Genomic DNA, 18,417 nt, shown 5'->3' on the forward strand with positions numbered 1-18,417 from the left:
GGAGCAGACCTTCCTCCTCCATTTTTCATCTATTGAAAATGTGGGTGTTTCCACAATTTTCTCTTTCAGCTCAGATTTCTAACATCCATATATTTTGGATTTTACCATCATTCTCCTCCTCATCCCCAACTCAGAATGTTCTAACGGACGCTACCACATCTCTCATTCCTTTGCATTACTTTTGCCTAGTTTGTAAGATTTGGAGAATTAAATCAGTCAGCCTTTATTTGACAAGGTACAGAGATCACAGGAGAAAGCCAATATCTCCACAAAGGAAACTCCAAGATATGATTTCACCTATGATTTCAGTCTTCAATGCATATTAATGAGGAGCAACTTGACTGACTAGTCCCTCACTACTAAAATATCTTCAATGAAAACGTGCTCTGGCCTTCTACCAAAAGCTCTTGATTATAATATAGTACATTTCCAGTTATCTGAAAAGCTTGGGGTTTTTTTGGTTAATGGGATTTTTTTGGATAACTGAATAAGGGCTTTAAGCAGCCCAGTAGCATCAGCAGAACACTTGTATCGGTTAACGGAAGGTCAACCGTTGCCGATCCCTGACACCTCCTTACCACTGGCTCTGACATGCTGTTAGCACCAGATTGGTAATAACAGAGCTCAGAACTAGCGGAAGGGAGGTCAGGGATGAACATGCCAGGTGAAAAAAAAAATTCAGCTTGTGATGTCATGTTGCCGCCGAAAATAAGTTTGAATAATTGAACTTTTCTGTTATCTGAATTTTGGATAATTGGAAACATACTGTATCCCAATTCAGCAATATAATTATTTATTTTATTTATTTCAGTTTAACTCTGCTTTATAATTTCAGGCATGCGCTGTGAACATAAAGCAAAGATGATCTCCAATAAAAGACAGCCTAGCCCCCACTCTCAACCCCTGGCATTTAATGGCATCCCTATTGCTGAGGCCCCACCATCAATATTTTGTATGTGTGTGGGGAAGATTGCCATTAACCAGATGCAAACAAAGTTGATTTGCCACATTATACCTAGGAATAAAATATCAAAATTAAAAAGTTGGGGCTTTCAAGAGTTACCTGACATTTTTCAGCATATATAGGACTTCCAAAGGCAAGTGTGAACTGGCAACATCAAATTCAGTTAAATCGGCCTCAAGAACAGAGGGTGGGGGCTCCTTCGGTTGCAGGGTTGGGACTTCTTTATTAATGTGCAAGAACCTAGAGAGATTACAGAAGAAGTGGAAAATTCTTAAATGAAACGGAGAGCTGTATGCAGAGAATAAGATTGAGCCTCAAAGGGCCAAAGGCACACACAGTCAGATCAAATCCACAATGCAATGATGTCCAGCACTTACATGCAAAATAGTGGCATTTACCATATCAAACAATGCTCAATCATTTCCATAACTACATTGATTCTAGAAACAGGTACAAGGTGGTTAACTTCTCAACAGAATCATTGATATTCACCAGGTCATTATTGGAACTACATGCTCTGCAATAATGAACATCTAGCTCATGTGAAGGGAATCCTCCATAAACAGTCCTGACACCAAAAAAAAGGTCATTTGGCGCAATGAGGGTGAAAGAAAGGGCACCCAGCCAATAAAACTGTCCTTGGTACAGGGTTACCAGACAAGCTACATCACTGATGAATCGCTTCAGGTATTATACACTAAGCTCACTGACCTTCCACCAATCAACGTGTAGAACCAGAGTCACGTGTGACATATTTTGCTTTAAATCAAAATCACTCAGTCAAATGCTGCCCGGTTACTTCCTGACAAAGCTCGATTATCACTATCAGTATTGAGCAACACTGCCTTAGTGGCATTAACCCACCAGGGGTTAAGCACAAGCATCCCTTGCACCTAGTTAGAAATACATCCTGCAAAATGTTAAGAGGAAACAAAAACATGCATGGGAAAAAAAAACACAAGGTTCACAACTGTTGAGAAACAAAACTAACAGAACTGTTGAGAGAAGTACTTTCAAGTGAAGGAACGCTTCACTTGTAAATCTGCAGGAGTCAACTACTGCATCCTGTGCTCCTGTGGTGGCCTACTTTACATTGGAGAGACGGGACGCAGCCTGAGCGATCGCATAGCTGGGCACCTTCGCTCTGCCCGCATCAATGACAGGGATCTCCCTGTGGAAATCATTTTGATTCTGCGTCCCACATCCAAGCCGAATTTCTATCCATGGACTCAAGCATTGCCAAACCTCGGCCACCCATAAATTGAAAGAGTAACACCTAATATTCTGTCTGGGCACTCTCCAACCAGATGTCATTAACACGAAGAGAAAGTATGTACCGTTTGGCAATGATCAGCATTTTTTGTTTCCTTTTAGTTCTTGGTCTTGTCGAAGTTCCAACAAAGGAAGATGTGGATTGGGACACCTAGAAATAGGTGAGTACAAGTCAAACTGTAATGCTAATGCAGTGAAACAAGCTATAAATGCTAAGTATTAAAATTCACATTAAAAACCTCAGCAGCATGTCCACAGGTTTAAAGGTATTTTAGGAATAGCTGGAGGGGGAACCATTTCATTGTAAAAAAGCAAGGAGAACATTTCTTCACTATTCCATGACAGTGCCATAATGTCTCTTTGCAAATTTTCTTTGTGGACGATAACAAAAAAAAAATTCAATATGTTGTTCAACACAGTAGACATTGACCTATCCATGCAGTTCAATGAGTAGCAGTTAGCGCAATGCTGTTACAGCGCCAGTGATCGGGACTGAATCTGGCGGTGTCCGTCAGGAGTTTGCACGCTCTCCCCGCGTCTACATGGGTTTACAGTTTCCTCCCACCCTTCAAAACATAAGGGGGTTGTAGGTTCATTGGGTGTAATTGGGCGGCACGGGCTCGTGAGCTGAAAGGGCCTGTTACTGTGCTGTATGTCTAAATTTAAAATTAAAAAAATTTAATTTAATTTAAAGTCTCCAGAATAAAAGAAATGACAGAACCCCATGGGAATTTAAACAGGGAGAAAAATGTGAGAAAAAGGGTAGTGGGGGCAGTAAGTGTTGTTTGTAAATTCATACAATGTACGACACAAGGTAGATGAGTTGAAAGGGCAGTTAGAAATTGGCAGGTACGACGTGGGCATGACTGAAGGAGGATAACACCTGGGAGCTAAACATTCAGGGATGCACATCCTTTCGAAACAACAGCATGTGGCAGAGGGAGTGGGGTGTCTCTGTGGGTTAACAAAATGAAGTCAAATCCTTCATAAGAAGGGACAATGATCAGAGAATGTAGAATCCTTGTGGGTAGAATGAGAAACTGCAGGGGAATAAGGATCCTAATGTGAATTACATTCAGCTTCCAAATAACATGCAGGATGACCGTTGCAAATTACAACAGGAAATAGAGAAGGCATGTTATGGTGGTCAATGGGGTTTTTTTGGGAAAATCAGGTTGGATCTACCAAAATAAGGAATTTGTGGAATAACCTTTTAGAGCAACTTGTCGAGTTTATGAGTGACAAGGCAATTCTGGATTTGGGGATGGTGCAATGAACCAGATTTGATTCGGGATCTTAAAGTAAAAGGTAACTACGGAGCTGACCGAAACTGATGTGAAAGGGGAGACCCCTAGCAGGGAAGACGTTGGAGCAGTGATGCCAGGTGTTTCTGGGAGTAATTCGGAAGGTGCAGGATTGTGTGGGCCTTTTTTGGCTGGCTGCCAGTGACAGGTGGTGTTCCACTGGGTTGGGCGTTGGGTTTTCACGTTGAATATATACGATTAAGATGATGGATTGATGGATCTATGGCCAAGCTGTGGATGATACAAAGATAGGTAGACAGCAAGTAACATCGAGGTATCAGGGAATCTGCAGAGGGACTTGAGTAGTGGATGCAATACAAGCAAGTGTACAGTCATGCACTTTGGCAGAAATAAAATACACTATTTTCTAAAAGGAGAGAGAATTTAACAAAATGGAAGCCCAAAAGGACTTGGAAATCCTAGTGCAGGACATCCTGAAGGTTAATTTGCAGGTTGAGTTGGTAATAAGGAAGTCAAATACAATGTTCGTGTTCCAGAGGACTGGAATATAAAAGCGCTGGGTATAATACCTGACCATGTGCTCCAGCCACACTCTACTTTGTCCCCTTGCTAAGGTAATCACTCACTGGGGATTACAAACAGTATTGGAGGACTAAACCCCATTGTGAGGTGTGTAGATCGTTTGGGGGTCTTGCATGCCACTTATAGGGAACCATCATGGGCCATCTGATCTAATTTGTTAATAGCTTCTGTAAGGTTGAGAACCATGCCTGCTTCTCGGGGGGAGGGGTGAAGTATTGTTTGCTTTAACCCTCTGAAGTTGTGTTTGTTTATAGTTACCTTGTATGTTAGTGAAATCTGCATACAAGTGTGCACGACTCCTGTTGCATATTTTTTCCTTATGGCAAATAAGGTTCACAAATAACTGTGAAATCCAAAGTATTGTCATTCTATGTACTTTTATTAGAGTTCAAACCTCTAATGAGATTAAGAAATAATAAAAATGGTTGAAAAACGTTTCATTAATATCATGTTGTCACACTTTGTACCCATCAAACGCTCCCCATCACAAATTGGAGCTATGGGCTGGGTTCAGGGAGTAAAAACTGGGCAAATGGGTTGTACCGATATTCTGGAACAGGGCTAAGAAGAGGGGACAGAGTCCTGAGTGGACCGACTGGGTTCAGCAGTCTGGCCACCCTACTGGCAGACCAATAGATAGACTGGACACCCAAGAAGAGGAGACTGGTCACCATCTTTGGTCCCTACTCAGAATTGGGGTTTCCAGGAGATATGGGGAGCCAGAGGTGCCTTTTGGCTACTGGCCGCTGTCCTGAGACACCAACTTGAAGCTCTGGGAGAAAGGAACAGGAGATGACCCAGTTACAAGGGAAGGTGGAAACACTGCAGCAGCATTGCTCCAGCTTGGGAAAAGTGGTCTGGGTAGTGCAAACCTGGGCCAGAAAGGTGGAGAATAAAGGTACTGAGCTAGCATGCTGGCAAGTCAAGGCATAGCAGTTGGCAGCAGCTTGTCGGGCTGGCTAGCATCCAGACCCAGTCAAGGTCCAAGCCCTGATGCAGCTGGGGGCAAGGGGGGTGGGTGGGATGCCAAATTGTGAATGGGGATGGGGACATCTGGATAGATAATGAGTATAGCAAAGAGGTACCTCCTCCCTTCGTGCCTGCTGACCAGTGTCCACAGTGTCCCGCACCTGACATGCGGATATTCCATCTCCCTCCTCAAATAGGGATGGAGGGGTAGGCCAGAGAGTCGTGGGATGTCATGCCCAAGGCCCTTGTGAGATAACCATACTCTGCCAAGGAGCTGAACTGTTTGGGGGAATTACTACCAGCAGAGATTGAGTGAGACCTTGGCCACATGACTGTTCCGGATCTGGGATGAGGGTAATACTGGCGTGAGCTGATCCTACTGGGAAGCAGGCAAACTGGGTTAGATATCCAATCAGCAGTCCATTAACAATGTCCTATGGAACCAGTTGATGGTAACTTGCCAATCTGAGATCATGTGGTAAAAACAGTCAGGGTGAAGCACCCCTCCTTCCTGGAGTGTGATTTACAATCCCAGACAGTGGCATATGAGAGAGGTTGGGGCGAGGGCCCATGGAAGGCTGCCCAGGGCCTTGACTCCCCTGAGGACTCCAGAGATACCTCCTGGTGGGACATCCAGTCACCACTGCCCTACCTGACCTGAAGGGTGTAATACTGTCTTTAATCAGCCAGGAGGACAGTGAGGGAAACTCTCCATCTGCTGGAAGGGCTGCAGTATATGGAGAGGGAAGCAAATGTTTGGGTCTGGAAGGTAGAAAAGGCAGAGAATTTGTGTGACCTTCAAAAGACATGGCCGTGGCACTGGTGGAAGCAGGGGTAGCTAGGGATCTGATTGTGAGATCCTCACCTCTGACCGGTGTGCACTCTGGAAGGAGCATTGTGCAGGGAAGTACAGTGAGGGACAGGATCCGTTCCCTGAGGGCAAGGGTTGGCCTGACCCCATGTCTGTGTCTCCACCAGATCAAGCCAAGGCCCTGCAGGATGCGGTGGTGGAGCTGCAGGAAGAGCAAGGATCAACCAGTAGGTAGGACTGTGGGATCGTCGGCCTTGCTGCGTCAGGATTGGGGCCAAGTCTCCTGGCGGATTCGTTCCGTGCCCCTTTCCCAGCCAGGAGACGCTAAGCCCTGTATCCCATGACCACACACTGGGGAAATGGCAATATCAAGAGGTGGACACCATCATCTCAGGCAATCCTGACACATGGTGGGGTCACAAGTTGCAATTGAGGGTTTCAGGGGTTCATCAACCCTGCAGGGAAATCACCCTCCTGGTATACATCAGCACTGAGCAGGCAAGGCTACTGCCTGTCACTGCATCTCCAGAGTGTATCTGGAGACAAATGCTAGTCTTTGTACACCAGCCAGGGGCAGTTCTCCTCTGGGGCAGCCTGAGTGAGAGTACTGGTTGGGTCGGCTAGGGGATAATTAAAGTTATTTGGACAGGAATATCGATAGTAAAGGTGCAGAGGAATGACATCTCTGGCACACCGCTACTGAAGAAAGATGTTTGCAGCAAAAAAAAAAGGATATTTGGCCCAGACAAATTTGTAGAATCATCCAAAACTAACATCCCCGATCTGGCCACACTCATCTTGGTGAACTCCTGAACATCTGACAGATTTAATCAGTGACAAGGTATGGATTAATCGTATCCCCATTAGACCACATCTCATACCTTCCTCATGATCTTACGGCCATAGAACATTACTTTATCACGTTTTCGGAATCTGTATTTGGGAGTTTCCTGAGCTTGAATTTCTAAGCAAAAGCAACAAATACATAAAACAATTAATTGCTGGACAAAAATAAATTACAGAATGAAATTTGTTTTTCAAGAAGAACAATAATATACATCTCCCATACTTTGAGGGCATATATCAGTATACCAGAAAGCATCCTATTTTAGTATGTTCATCAATACTCCAGGGGCTACGACTGATTCCACCTGCAGTGAATTCGTCCATCGTTATTGAACAAAGATCTACCGGGACCAATGCCTGAAGAATCAGTGAACCGGTGCGGACTCGAAAGGCCAACATGGCCTGTTTCTGCTCCGTAAATGGTTATATGGATTGCAGAAGCAAGGTTATTTCTTGCACAAATTCTTTAAGTGGTGAGTCAATCCTAGTTTGCTGACTTCAATGAACGTTTGCAAAGGAACTTGACCACAAGAATTGCATGCAACTTGTGCAAGGATAGAACATTGATTTCCAAAGTTTGCAGTGAATTGGTACAACTCATCTGATGTAAAAGTAACAGATGATCAGAACAAACACTAGTATTAGGGTTCAGGTAAATCAGACTTCTAGAGAGACTGTTTCTTCTGCACCTTCCTCGTTCACTCAAGTGCTATAAAATAAAAATACAACATTGGAGAAACTCAGCAGCTCAAACAGCGTACTTTATATAGCAAGGATAAAGATACAATACCAACATTTCAGGCTTGAGCAACATGAAGGCAGGAGCCTGAACAAAATGGTGGGGGGGGAGGGGCATGAGGAGGAGCACAGCCCCGCAGGTAAGAGGTAATAAGGGAGGGAGGGCACACCAGCAAACAATTGTTCGGGCGTATGCCTCTATCTTGTTCATATTTTGATGAAGGGCTCAAGCCTGAAATGTTGGTTATGTATCTTTATCTTTGCTATATAAAGTGCACTGTTTGACCTGCTGAGTATCTCCAGCATTGTTTTTACTTCAACCACAGTGTTTGCAGACTTGTATGCTTTGCTCAAGTGCAATAAATTTCTTCATTCATAAATTAAGGGGACTAAAGTGGCATTTGTGGGACTTTTAACATTTTCTCGGGGGGGGGAGGGGGAGAGAACAGAGAAAGGTGTCAATTCACCTTCCCATAGGCAGGTTGGAAAGTGTAATAAAAAATCAGTAAAAAAAAAAAAGTCCTGTCAGTCCAGGCAGTGTGAATGACGAAAGAAAAACAAATCAGAGAACAGAGTGGTCATGCAACATCAAGTTTGTCAATTCAAATCAGCCCAGCCTTCGATAAGCACCTCCTCGCAGTTAATATGCTTAAAGATTAATAGCTTTAAAGTCTGGTAAAGTGACCTCAACTCTTACAAAAAAAATCTTTGAGGTAATGTTTCTGATCCCTCAACCCATCTTAATTGCCTTGAAAGATGTGAAAATTGGGAAGAGAGTGGAAGTAGAACATACAGGAGTCAGAGTTAGGGACAAGAATTAGTTTCCAAATGAACTCAAAGTTCAAATTTATTGTCAGAGTACATGCATGACATCACCTACAACCTCAAAACAATATTGAATGAAGCTCAGAAATTGAGAACAAATATTATTCCAGATGAAATCCATTTAATCAGGAAGCAATTTGCAACTACTGGACATTTGTGGCTCTGGTCACTAACTGGCCTTGCAAAATTGGGTTTAAATTCTAGGCAAATGCATGGGGAGACAGTACACCAGTGCAAAGTGGCACAGAGCTGTTCAGCCAGAATAGTATGTAGACCATAAGGGATTGAAATAAATGGGGCAACAGGAATAGAATAACTTAAGCTGCATCATACTTACTTCTCTCTTGCAACCGCCGATGTATAATGAGAATGGTGGTGGCAATCAGCATTACTACCACACCAGCCCCCACAATTACTCCCATCATCTGAAAAACAGAATTGACTTTTAATAGAGAAAAGTACAAAACAATTGTCTCTTGCAAATATTTGCATGTCAGAGTAACACAAAATAACTTTGAACCATGGTTTCCATCTGCCATCAATGCCTTTGACTGTATCTATCTATTTTCACACACTTACTTCCAATCCTTTCCCCGTCCAGATGTAGCCCTGGTCCGTAACTTACACTTCACCAGCCTCCACATGCAGATCATCCTTTACAATTCCTGCCTGATTCCACTATCAGATGGCCCTTTCAGCTGTTTGGAGAGACCTTTTCTTTTGCACCTTCCTTATTCACTTGTCTATCATTCTCTGTCTTTCCCCATGCTATGGTATTTTCCAATGCCTTCATTTTCACCTCTTCGACTCCCACCATACAGACATGGGAACAGTCCTTGCAGGTGAAACAGTGATTCACTTGCACTTCTTCCAAACAGGTGCACAACATTAGAGGTTCACACTGTGGTGTCCTTTACACTGGACATCAACTAGGTCACTGTTTTGTGAAGCACCCACTTCCTGTCTGCAGGAGTGACTGAACTGCTTGACTGCCATTTTAATTCTTCCTCTCACTCTACACAATCACAATTGAGCCACATTTTCTGAATGGGCAGAACCTTCTGGAGTAATATCAGATTTTCCAACCTCCATTGACTCAACCTCTATATTGGAACAGGCTATTTTTGCTGCAGACATTGGCCCAGTTTCTTCTCATTTCCCCCCTCTCCATTAGCAATAAATTATCCCTCTCTAACTATCCTACTCATTCCCACCACTCTGGCCTCAAACTGTTAGATATTCCTTTTGCCCCATTCATTCCTCCTACCACCTTTACGAAAGCCTAACCTTTATTTTCTATTTTCCAGTCTCAATGAGTTTTCAAAGTGAAATTTAACTCCGTCTCACTTTGTACTGACGCTGCCTGACCTGCCGAGTTTTTCCAACAGTTTCAAATTTGTTTCAGAATCTCAGCATCTACAGTTATTTTACATTAATCATCATGTACAGTGATGTATGAACACAAACCTATAGTGAGTTATGTTTTGAAGTAGGGATTGTTTGCTGCTACCACAAACTTCCATGTTGATGATGGCCACTGTATTTCGAGGGTCCCCAAAGTGAGGGTATTCTATGACTTGGAGTGGAAGGCACTGCTAGTGTAGAGTCTTGCCTTTTCCTCCTCCGCATAATTTGCTATTTCTTGGTTTGTGCCGAGTTAGTTCAGGTGCAGTGTCTGTTAGTTCAGATCAGTAATAGCTGTACTGTTACTACCACACCAGACCTCCATTCTTATTCAGCTGGTAGTGAGAAACAGCATTAGAGTGGAGGATGGACAGTAAATACTCACATTGTCAGCGATATCCACATTCATTAACCAATAATTAATGGAAATCAGGTTACTATATAATGTATAGAAATCAGTAGAATATTGTACATAAGCAAAAGTACTCATTCCCCAAGACAAGCTACTTGTTCCAACTTGCCAATTTGATATTGACCTGTATAACCTTCCCTTTCCATTGCTAACTATAATCCCACAAGTTCTCACTTTATGCAATAACATTTATGCAGCATCTTATTTCACAGCTCTTGGAAACAGAACTACACTGTACCTATTAGCTTCCCTTTTAAAGTCAGATTTGCCAAGGCCAGCCTATCAAATCCCTCCCTATAACAATGAACAATTTTTTTCAAAAGTTTCCTGAAAAAAAAATTTGGGTTTAGAATAGACAACTCCAAGCTGAACACAAGATAATTTCAGATTTGCTGTATCATGTAGAAAGCTGGAGAAACATTAAATGAACTTTTATTGAATGTAGCATGTTTAATCGAGTAATGTTGTTGATACATTTTGTTAGATCAGCTGACTCAAAAATGTTTTGCCCACTGATTTTCATTTGTATTCATCATCTGATACCTCTTGTGTCACTGTCCAACAATAGTCGACCAGCACTGATGGATTCCAGTTGCCCTGATATCGCTTTTTATGGTTGCAATGTCCTGGTGAAACCTCTCACCGTGTTCGTCACTGACTGCACCAAGATCAGCAGGGAAGTTGAAGTGCGAATGCAGAAAATGAATTTTCAATGAAATGTTACACTTCATGGCTTTGTCTGCTTGAACATGCTTGTTCAAATTATCAATGGTATGCACAGCATCTGTATATGTGAGCTGCTTTTTATATCTTGACTAAGCAAGCCCAGGCCTAAGGCAACATTTGCATAGCATCTGCACTGACAGCATGCCCAGGCATGCTTGGAATGACCAAAACAGCTTGTTTTGTGGACAATATACCAGTGTACAGGAAATCACAAAAAAAGGTTTTATCTAAAAAAAATAGTACATGATAGGAACATTTTATGGTGATTTTTGTGATCAGCAGCACTAAATCAATAAAATACACCCAAAAGTGTTCAAGAAACAAAATCTTCACTTGTCCAGTGCATTTATAGCCCTCCAATTCTGGCAACATCCTGTTGAATCCCTGCATTCTCGCCAGTGAAAGCACATCCTTCCTACAATGTGGCGACCAGACTACACATCATATTCCAAGCGCAGCCTGATTCCTGTTCGTAAAGTGGTATATAACTTCCTAACTCTTATATTCTCTGCCTTGACTTCTGAAGACAATCGTGCCATGTGGCTTCTTCACCTCCTACTGACTTGATTACATCTTCAAATAACATGTCAAATGCAACTTTCCTTTCATAAAACCACACTGGTCTGATATGGTGCTTTTGAAAAGTAATTTTATAAGTTCTCAATAATTACTTCCTCCTTTACAATCGATTTTTATCATTTTTCTTCTAACTCATGTTAAGCTAACATGCTTTAGATTCCTCATTTAACATCACATTTCTTTCCTCTAAAAATACCAGGACTACATTTGCTGTGAATTTCAGACAAAGGATGTTCAAAGAACTAATTTTCTCAGCAACCACCTCTTTTTGAATCTTGTTTTGTTTCTCACTCTCTTGTAAATATATACAAAGTAGAGTCTCACCAAAGCCCTTGTGGAGTGAGGAGAAAGACAGCCTCCCATACTCCACACTCTTCCAATAGCATAACATTTACATTTCGAATCTTTTTTATTCTTGTCAATATTTTTTATATATGCCAACTGTTTTTCAACAAGAAAACTAACTTTTTTGGTCATTTCTGTTTCCTTATTCCCCATTTTCATATCCTATGTCGTTTCTTTTACCATTTAAGTTTTGCCATTCATTTTATTTAAATTTTTAAAAAATTATTATTTTATTTTATACATGCAGCACAGGTAACAGGCCAATTCGGCCCTAGGAGTCTGTGCCACCCAAATTACATCCTATTAACCTACATCCCCGGTATGTTTTTGAAGGATGGGAGGAAACCGGAGCCCCTGGAAAAAAACCCATGCAGACACGGGGAGAACATACTGTGGTGATATGTCATCCCAGTGACCTTGTATAGAAAGCAGTCCAGAGCTACAGTCTAGTTTTCCAGGTTCGTCTTGTACAGAGACAAGACCTCTTAGTGTACATATTAGTTTATTAAAGCTGTCTTATACTCGCGCTGCTAGTGTGGTTACTGTCAGTACAATTTAATAAACTAATATCATAGCTACTAGGAAGGAAGCTGCTTCTGCTCCAAACCGCATTCCCGACAACCTGGAGACTCTTTCTGAGGAATGGAATCTGGGGATGACCAGCACACACATGCATCCGAGGATAGAGACGGCGAGGGACCGCTGTACTGGAATTGTGGTGGAATGCGGGGAAGACCACAGAAGTATGATAGGGCAGGTAAGAAATGGCCAAGAGCCCTGCCTGTCTGTGGGTTCGCCGGTACAGGCGCCGCTGACCCTAAAACCCGGTCCGATCAGAAAGGGGCCAATACAAGTGCGGGTGGAAGGATCTCCACAAGTTGTGCTCCCGATCGCCACGCATGTACAGAATTCCCGACCACTCCAGAGCCATGGAAAGCAAACACTGCTACCGTCAATCCCCCAGCAGCAATTTTCCCAGTACCACGGAGACCTGACACTACCGCTGGGCTCCCTCCCCAAGCCCATTGCAAACATCCCAAAGCCAGAGACTCAGCCAACAGCCCCAAGCACCCAGGTTACTTCTCCAGTAGACACAATCCCCACAGAGGCTCTACCAGCAGTTCCCAGTACTCCAGGGTCTGTCCTTGCTACACAGACCCGGAGACCACATGGAGACCGGGAACGACCTCCGGGGTTCCCCTGCATTACCTAAGGGACCAGAGACTGCGGCTTAGCCATGTGCTGCAACCAGACAGGCTGGAGCTCGATCCCAGAAATCCCGGAGCTGGCACGCACTTCGGCCACTGGCAGAGATGCTTTCTGAATTACGTGGAGGTGCTGAGTCATTGGATAAAGAGCTATTAATGGTGCTGTTAGCCCAGCTGGGAGATCACCCTTACTCCCTTATACAGGATACCAGGTCCTACCAAGAGGCAATGAGCACTTTACAGAGGCATTACAGTAAGCGGCATAGCGAACTCCACTCCCGGTACAGGCTCCTGGCCAGGTCATAACAAGTATGGGAGTCTGCCAGAGACTTTATACTCTCTCTGAAAGACCTGGCAAGAGGCTGCAACTTTAAAGCAGTATCAGCCCAGGAGTATTCAGAGGACCTTATTAGGGACAGAATTGTTGCGGGCATACGATACACTGAGATGAGACATCGATTGCTGGAGAAAGGAATGGTGGGGCTAGATGAGTTCCAACTGAAAGTGGTGCTCCCCTACTTAGACAACGTGACAATCTGTGCCCATACTCAGGAGGATCATGACACGAATTTAAAATGCTTCTTCCAGGCAGCCAAGGAAAGGAACCAAACATACAACAGGGACAAATGTGTCTTTAGCGCCAGGAAGTTGCCAATCCTGGACTACGTAGTGCAGAACAGGGAAATCAGCCCAAACCCTGCCCATATGTGCCCTCTCCGAGACCTCCCAGTGCCACACGCGCTGAAAGCACTAAAAAGGTGTTTGGGACTGTTCGCTTACTACGCCCAGTGGGTCCCCAACTATGCCGACAGGGCCTGCCCACTTATAAAAGCCTCAGTTTTCCCACTGTGCCCATCAGCCACCAGAGCATTCAGGGACATTAGGGACCATATCGCTAAAGCTACCATGTGGTCTATAGATGAGTTGATCCCGATTCAAGTAGAAATGGATGCATCCGATGTGGCTCCGGCAGCCACCCTAAACCAAGATGGCTTTTTTCTCGAGAATTCTACAGGGGTCAGAGGTAAGACACTCAGCAGTAGAGGAGGTCCTAGCCATTGTGGAAGCAGTAAGGCACTGACGACATTATCTGGCGTGCAAATACTTCACCCTTGTCACGGACCAACAGTCTGTGGCTTTTATGTTCGATAACCAGAACAGGGGGAGAATTAAGAACGACAAAATCCTGCGCTGCCGGATAGAATAGTCTACATTTAACTATGACATTCTATATCGCCCCGGGAGACTCAACGAGCCCCCGGACGTGCTATCCAGAGGCACTTGTGCCATCCTTAACCCCACGTTCCAGTTGCAGAGCTTGCACAATGAGATGGGCCACCTGGGGGTCGCTAGACTGTTTCACTTCATTAAAACCCAAAACCTCCCATTTTCGGTAGAGAAAGTGAGGTCAGTGAACAAGAGCTGCCCCATCTGTGCAGAATGCAAACTGCAATTTTACCGACCAGACAAAGCCACTCTGATAAAAGCTACCAAACCTTTTGAGCGCCTCAGCCTTGATTTTAAAGGCCCGTCCAATAATAGAAATGTCTATTTCCTAAACGTAATAGATGAATATTCCCGTTTCCCCTTCGCAATCCCGTGTTCTGATGTATTAGCAGCCACTGTTATAAAATGCCTCCAACCCATCTTCAGCATATTTGGGTACCCAAACTACATACACACAGACTGGGGAGCTGCATTCATGAGTGCAGAAGTACAGCAGTACCTGCACGAGAGAGGGATTGCTACCAGCCGCACTACAAGTTACAATCCCAGGGGGAATGGACAAGTCAAAAGGGAAAATGCCACTATCTGGAAAACAGTCCTCTGGACCTTAAAAGCAAAAGACCTGCCTGTTACTAGATGGCAAGAAGTGTTGCCAGAGGCCCTACACTCTCTACGTTCTTTGTTGTGTACTGCCACTAACATGACCCCACATGACCATATCTTTTCTTTCACAAGGAAAGCCACGACGGGCACAGTGCTGCCTAAATGGATGATGACACCAGGACCTGTTCTCCTCCGGAAACACTGCAGACCCCACAAAGTGGACCCGCTGGTGGATCAAGTGGAGTTGAGGCACACGAACCCTCAGTACACCTTCGTCACATTCCCAGATGGAAGAGATGACTCGGTAGCCACCAGGGATCTCGCGCTGGCCGGATGTGTGAACAACGTGGAGGAAACACAGATGTCTACTGATCAACAAGGAGCGCAGCAGCAGCCACTAGAACAGTCGTCCATCGAGTCACCCCAGAGAACCATCCCGGAAATCAGGACCCTGTGTATGCCCCGTTCCACACAATATCATCACCCTAGACTCAGTGGCAGGACCTAATCCCATACAAGAGGATCCCCCGCCCACATGACCAACCAGTACTTCCCACTCCCACACATCCAGCAAGAAAGGCTGAAAGGCAGACCGCACTCCCCACCCCTATACCACTACTGAGGAGGCCCAGAAGGCAACGGAAGCCATGAAAAAGTTTGGACTTATGAACTTACAAACAAGGGAAGGAGGATGGGGGTGGGGGAGGGGGAACAATTTTTTAAGGGGGAGTGAATGTGGTGATATGTAATTTCACCACTAGGTCACCAGGGGTCATCCTAGTGACCTTGTATATAAAGCAGTCCAGAGCCACAGTCTAGCCTTCCAGGTTCATCTTGCAGAGAGGCAAGACCTCTTAGTGTACATATTAGTTTATTAAAGCTGTCTTATACTTGCACTGCTGGAGTGGTTATTGTCAGTACACGTACGAACTCCTTACAGACAGGGTGGGATTTGAACCCAGGTACAGTTCCAATCACTGGCACTGTAAAGGCATTGTGCTAACTGCTACAGCAACCATACCGTCCTATTTGAGAAAGGCTTTTAACTTTTCTTTTATTTACTGATCATTTTTTTTTCTGTTTTAAATCACCCTCTGCTGATATCTAAAATCACAGGTCTCCAACTAATCTTTGCTATTTATCTTTCTACCATATGTACTCATGAAATTGTCGAGTATTTCGGACCAATTTTTCACATCAAATGGGGGGGTGGGGTGGGGGGTGGGTGTAGACTTTTACATGGATCATACTTTTGACTGCTGTTCAAGGTGTCAGGAGCTCGGACAATCTTGACCAAGTGGTAAGTCTGCATTCAGGGCATTGACTGGTCAGATGGATGGACAGTCGGGGCGATGGGAGCTCTGGTGGGTGGACGGTCAGGGCGAGGATCTGTGGTCATGGCGTCAGGAGCTCAGATGGGCAGGTGGCCAAGGCGAGGGTTCACGGTCGGGGCTTAGATGGGTGGGCAGTCAGGGTCAAAATTGTTGGTGGGGTGGGAGCGGTCAACTTTTAGATGGGTCATGATTTTTGGGCCAAAAGAAGGGGTGTTTATTATTATACGCGTATATATGGTAATGCCATCCTCAACTTTAATTTGCCACAGAGGGATATTTTTCCCATCTCAATAGAATGTACTGTAGCGGGCCAGGTCAACCCTGCACACGACAGGCCAAATTGACGTAGCCAACAGCCAACAGGGCAGGGCACAGGGGCTTTCCACCACCACACAGAAGTTCCAGGCTGCAGGAGCGTGTTGCCAGGGGAATGGCCAGCCCTCACAACAGCATTATGACATCACTCCCGTGAGCCTGTCGCCCCCCCCCCCCCCCAAAAAAAGGTATGTGCATGGTTCTAATAAATGGCAGTTACTGGTTTACTTGCTTGGTGTGGACAATTTCTCTTGCCTCTCAATTCTCTACTTCCCTTTTGGAAGGCATGAACAAATCTATTTCTATCATGGCTTCACAGAGTCACTGCCTTGAATCTGTATTCTTAGTTCTCAACTCTTTTACTGAAGTCTTATTTTGTCTCGACAGTTTTATTTTATTCAAATAACACAATTACAGCTGTCTCACTTTCTCCAAAATTCGAGAATGTTTATACATATTTATTTTATATTTTTGCATATGCATATGATTATTATGTGCTGTATTGTGTACATGTGTGCACCATGGTCTGGAGAAACGCTATGCAGTGTAATGATAACGAACAATATATCAACAAAATTACATCACCTCTCTCTCTGTTCCACGGAGGACAAACTGAGATTCACAGACTGCTAACACAAATGAAGTCCCTTTCTTTGAGATCATTAGAGAGTGGTAGGAAAGATGGCTGAGAAAGAGAATTTTCTCTCAGTGACCTCCTGGAGACGACTCCACTTTTTCCCTCTCTTCCCCATCCTCCCGCTTCCTTTCCTCCAGCTCTCCATTCCCTTCACTCTTCATTCATAGAGCCGTCCTCCCTCCCCTTGTTTGTTGGAGTGCCCTCCCTCCCCTATCCACCTATTACTTAGTGACTGTGGGCCTGTGCTCCTCCCCCTCACTATTTTGTTTGGGTGCCTGCCTACATTTTCATTGTACCTTGAAGGTTTCAAGCTCAAAATGTTGGTTAAGTTACTTTATCTTTGCTATACAAAGTATTTGTTTTTAAATCAGTCTTCACTGCTTGGTCAACAATCTCCAAATTCCATGCAAAATTCTTAGCTGCAGTTCCACAATACCCCCAATGGTTCCTTCATGCAACCTGATTCTGTTTCCATAGGAGGGTCAGGTTTCCTGTTAGGATCATCTTTGCTCACAGTTGTCCGATGTAGAGGAGACCACAATGGATGCTGTAGATGACCCCTGCAGATTCACAAGTGAAATGTTTCTTCACTGTTTGGGGTCCTGAATGATGGTGAGGGAGGACATGTGGGTGCAAGTGGAACATCTCCTTTGGTCGCAGGGGTAGGTGCGAAGATGCCCCCACTGAGAATGGCTGGTCTAAATTGCAAGGGATTCTCACAGGCCAGTAACAGAGTAGATGTCGCAAATCCCACCCAGTTAGAGGAAAAAGAAAACATTTGTCTTTAATGGCTTTGAATTGAGTTGTAATTGAATGCAACTTCTAATCTGCATTGCTGACCATTGCCATACACATGTTTGGATTACTGCTCACCATTGCAGAGCAGGTAGTACTGGGCCACAGAGAACATTGTGAATGGGCTACAGAGAACTGTGATCTTTCTGAATGGCAGTGTAGATTCACAGAGCTAAGTAACCAACAATTGGAGGAATTGTGCAAAGCAGAGATTTAAAATGAACTTGGCTAAGTTCAAGGACAATTAGGGCCTACCAGGCTACTGTCAGCTACTGTCCCAATACTGGACGGGGGCTTTTAAAGCAGACAGCTTTTTGTGATGAGATGAATGGATGTTCTTCTATGTCATTAATTTTCCACAATCAGTTGAGTGAAGCAAACTCTTCGGGATCTGACCCGAAATGTTGGTAATATATCTTTACCTTCTACAGGCACTTCGTGACCTGCTGAGTTCCTCCACCATTTCTGTATTTTTTCACAATCTTAACGCTGCAGATTTTCGTATTTCACTAACCTCTCGAGGGAGTATATTTTAGCACAGGGGAGGTACTCATTTAGAG

At 44.1% G+C, this 18,417-nt stretch overlaps 1 protein-coding gene across 13 annotated transcripts in view; it reads right to left on the minus strand.

The window, feature by feature from the left end:
* pnpla6 (patatin-like phospholipase domain containing 6) overlaps window positions 1-18,417 on the minus strand; it is a 197,409-nt gene that overhangs the window by 130,146 nt on the left and 48,846 nt on the right. For 12 of the 13 annotated variants that reach the window (XM_069927599.1, XM_069927607.1, XM_069927608.1 and 9 more), the window contains 4 exons: window positions 8,610-8,697; window positions 6,745-6,827; window positions 2,302-2,387; window positions 1,064-1,204 (listed from right to left, as the gene is read on the minus strand). In XM_069927599.1, coding sequence (XP_069783700.1) covers window positions 1,064-1,204; window positions 2,302-2,387; window positions 6,745-6,827; window positions 8,610-8,697 — 398 coding nt within the window. Of the gene's footprint in view, window positions 1-1,063; window positions 1,205-2,301; window positions 2,388-6,744; window positions 6,828-6,932; window positions 7,107-8,609; window positions 8,698-18,417 lie in introns of those variants that run through there. The other variant, XM_069927603.1, reaches the window with a different exon arrangement.

Source organism: Narcine bancroftii, chromosome 3, assembly GCF_036971445.1.
Source record: "Narcine bancroftii isolate sNarBan1 chromosome 3, sNarBan1.hap1, whole genome shotgun sequence".
Lineage (NCBI taxonomy): Eukaryota > Metazoa > Chordata > Chondrichthyes > Torpediniformes > Narcinidae > Narcine > Narcine bancroftii.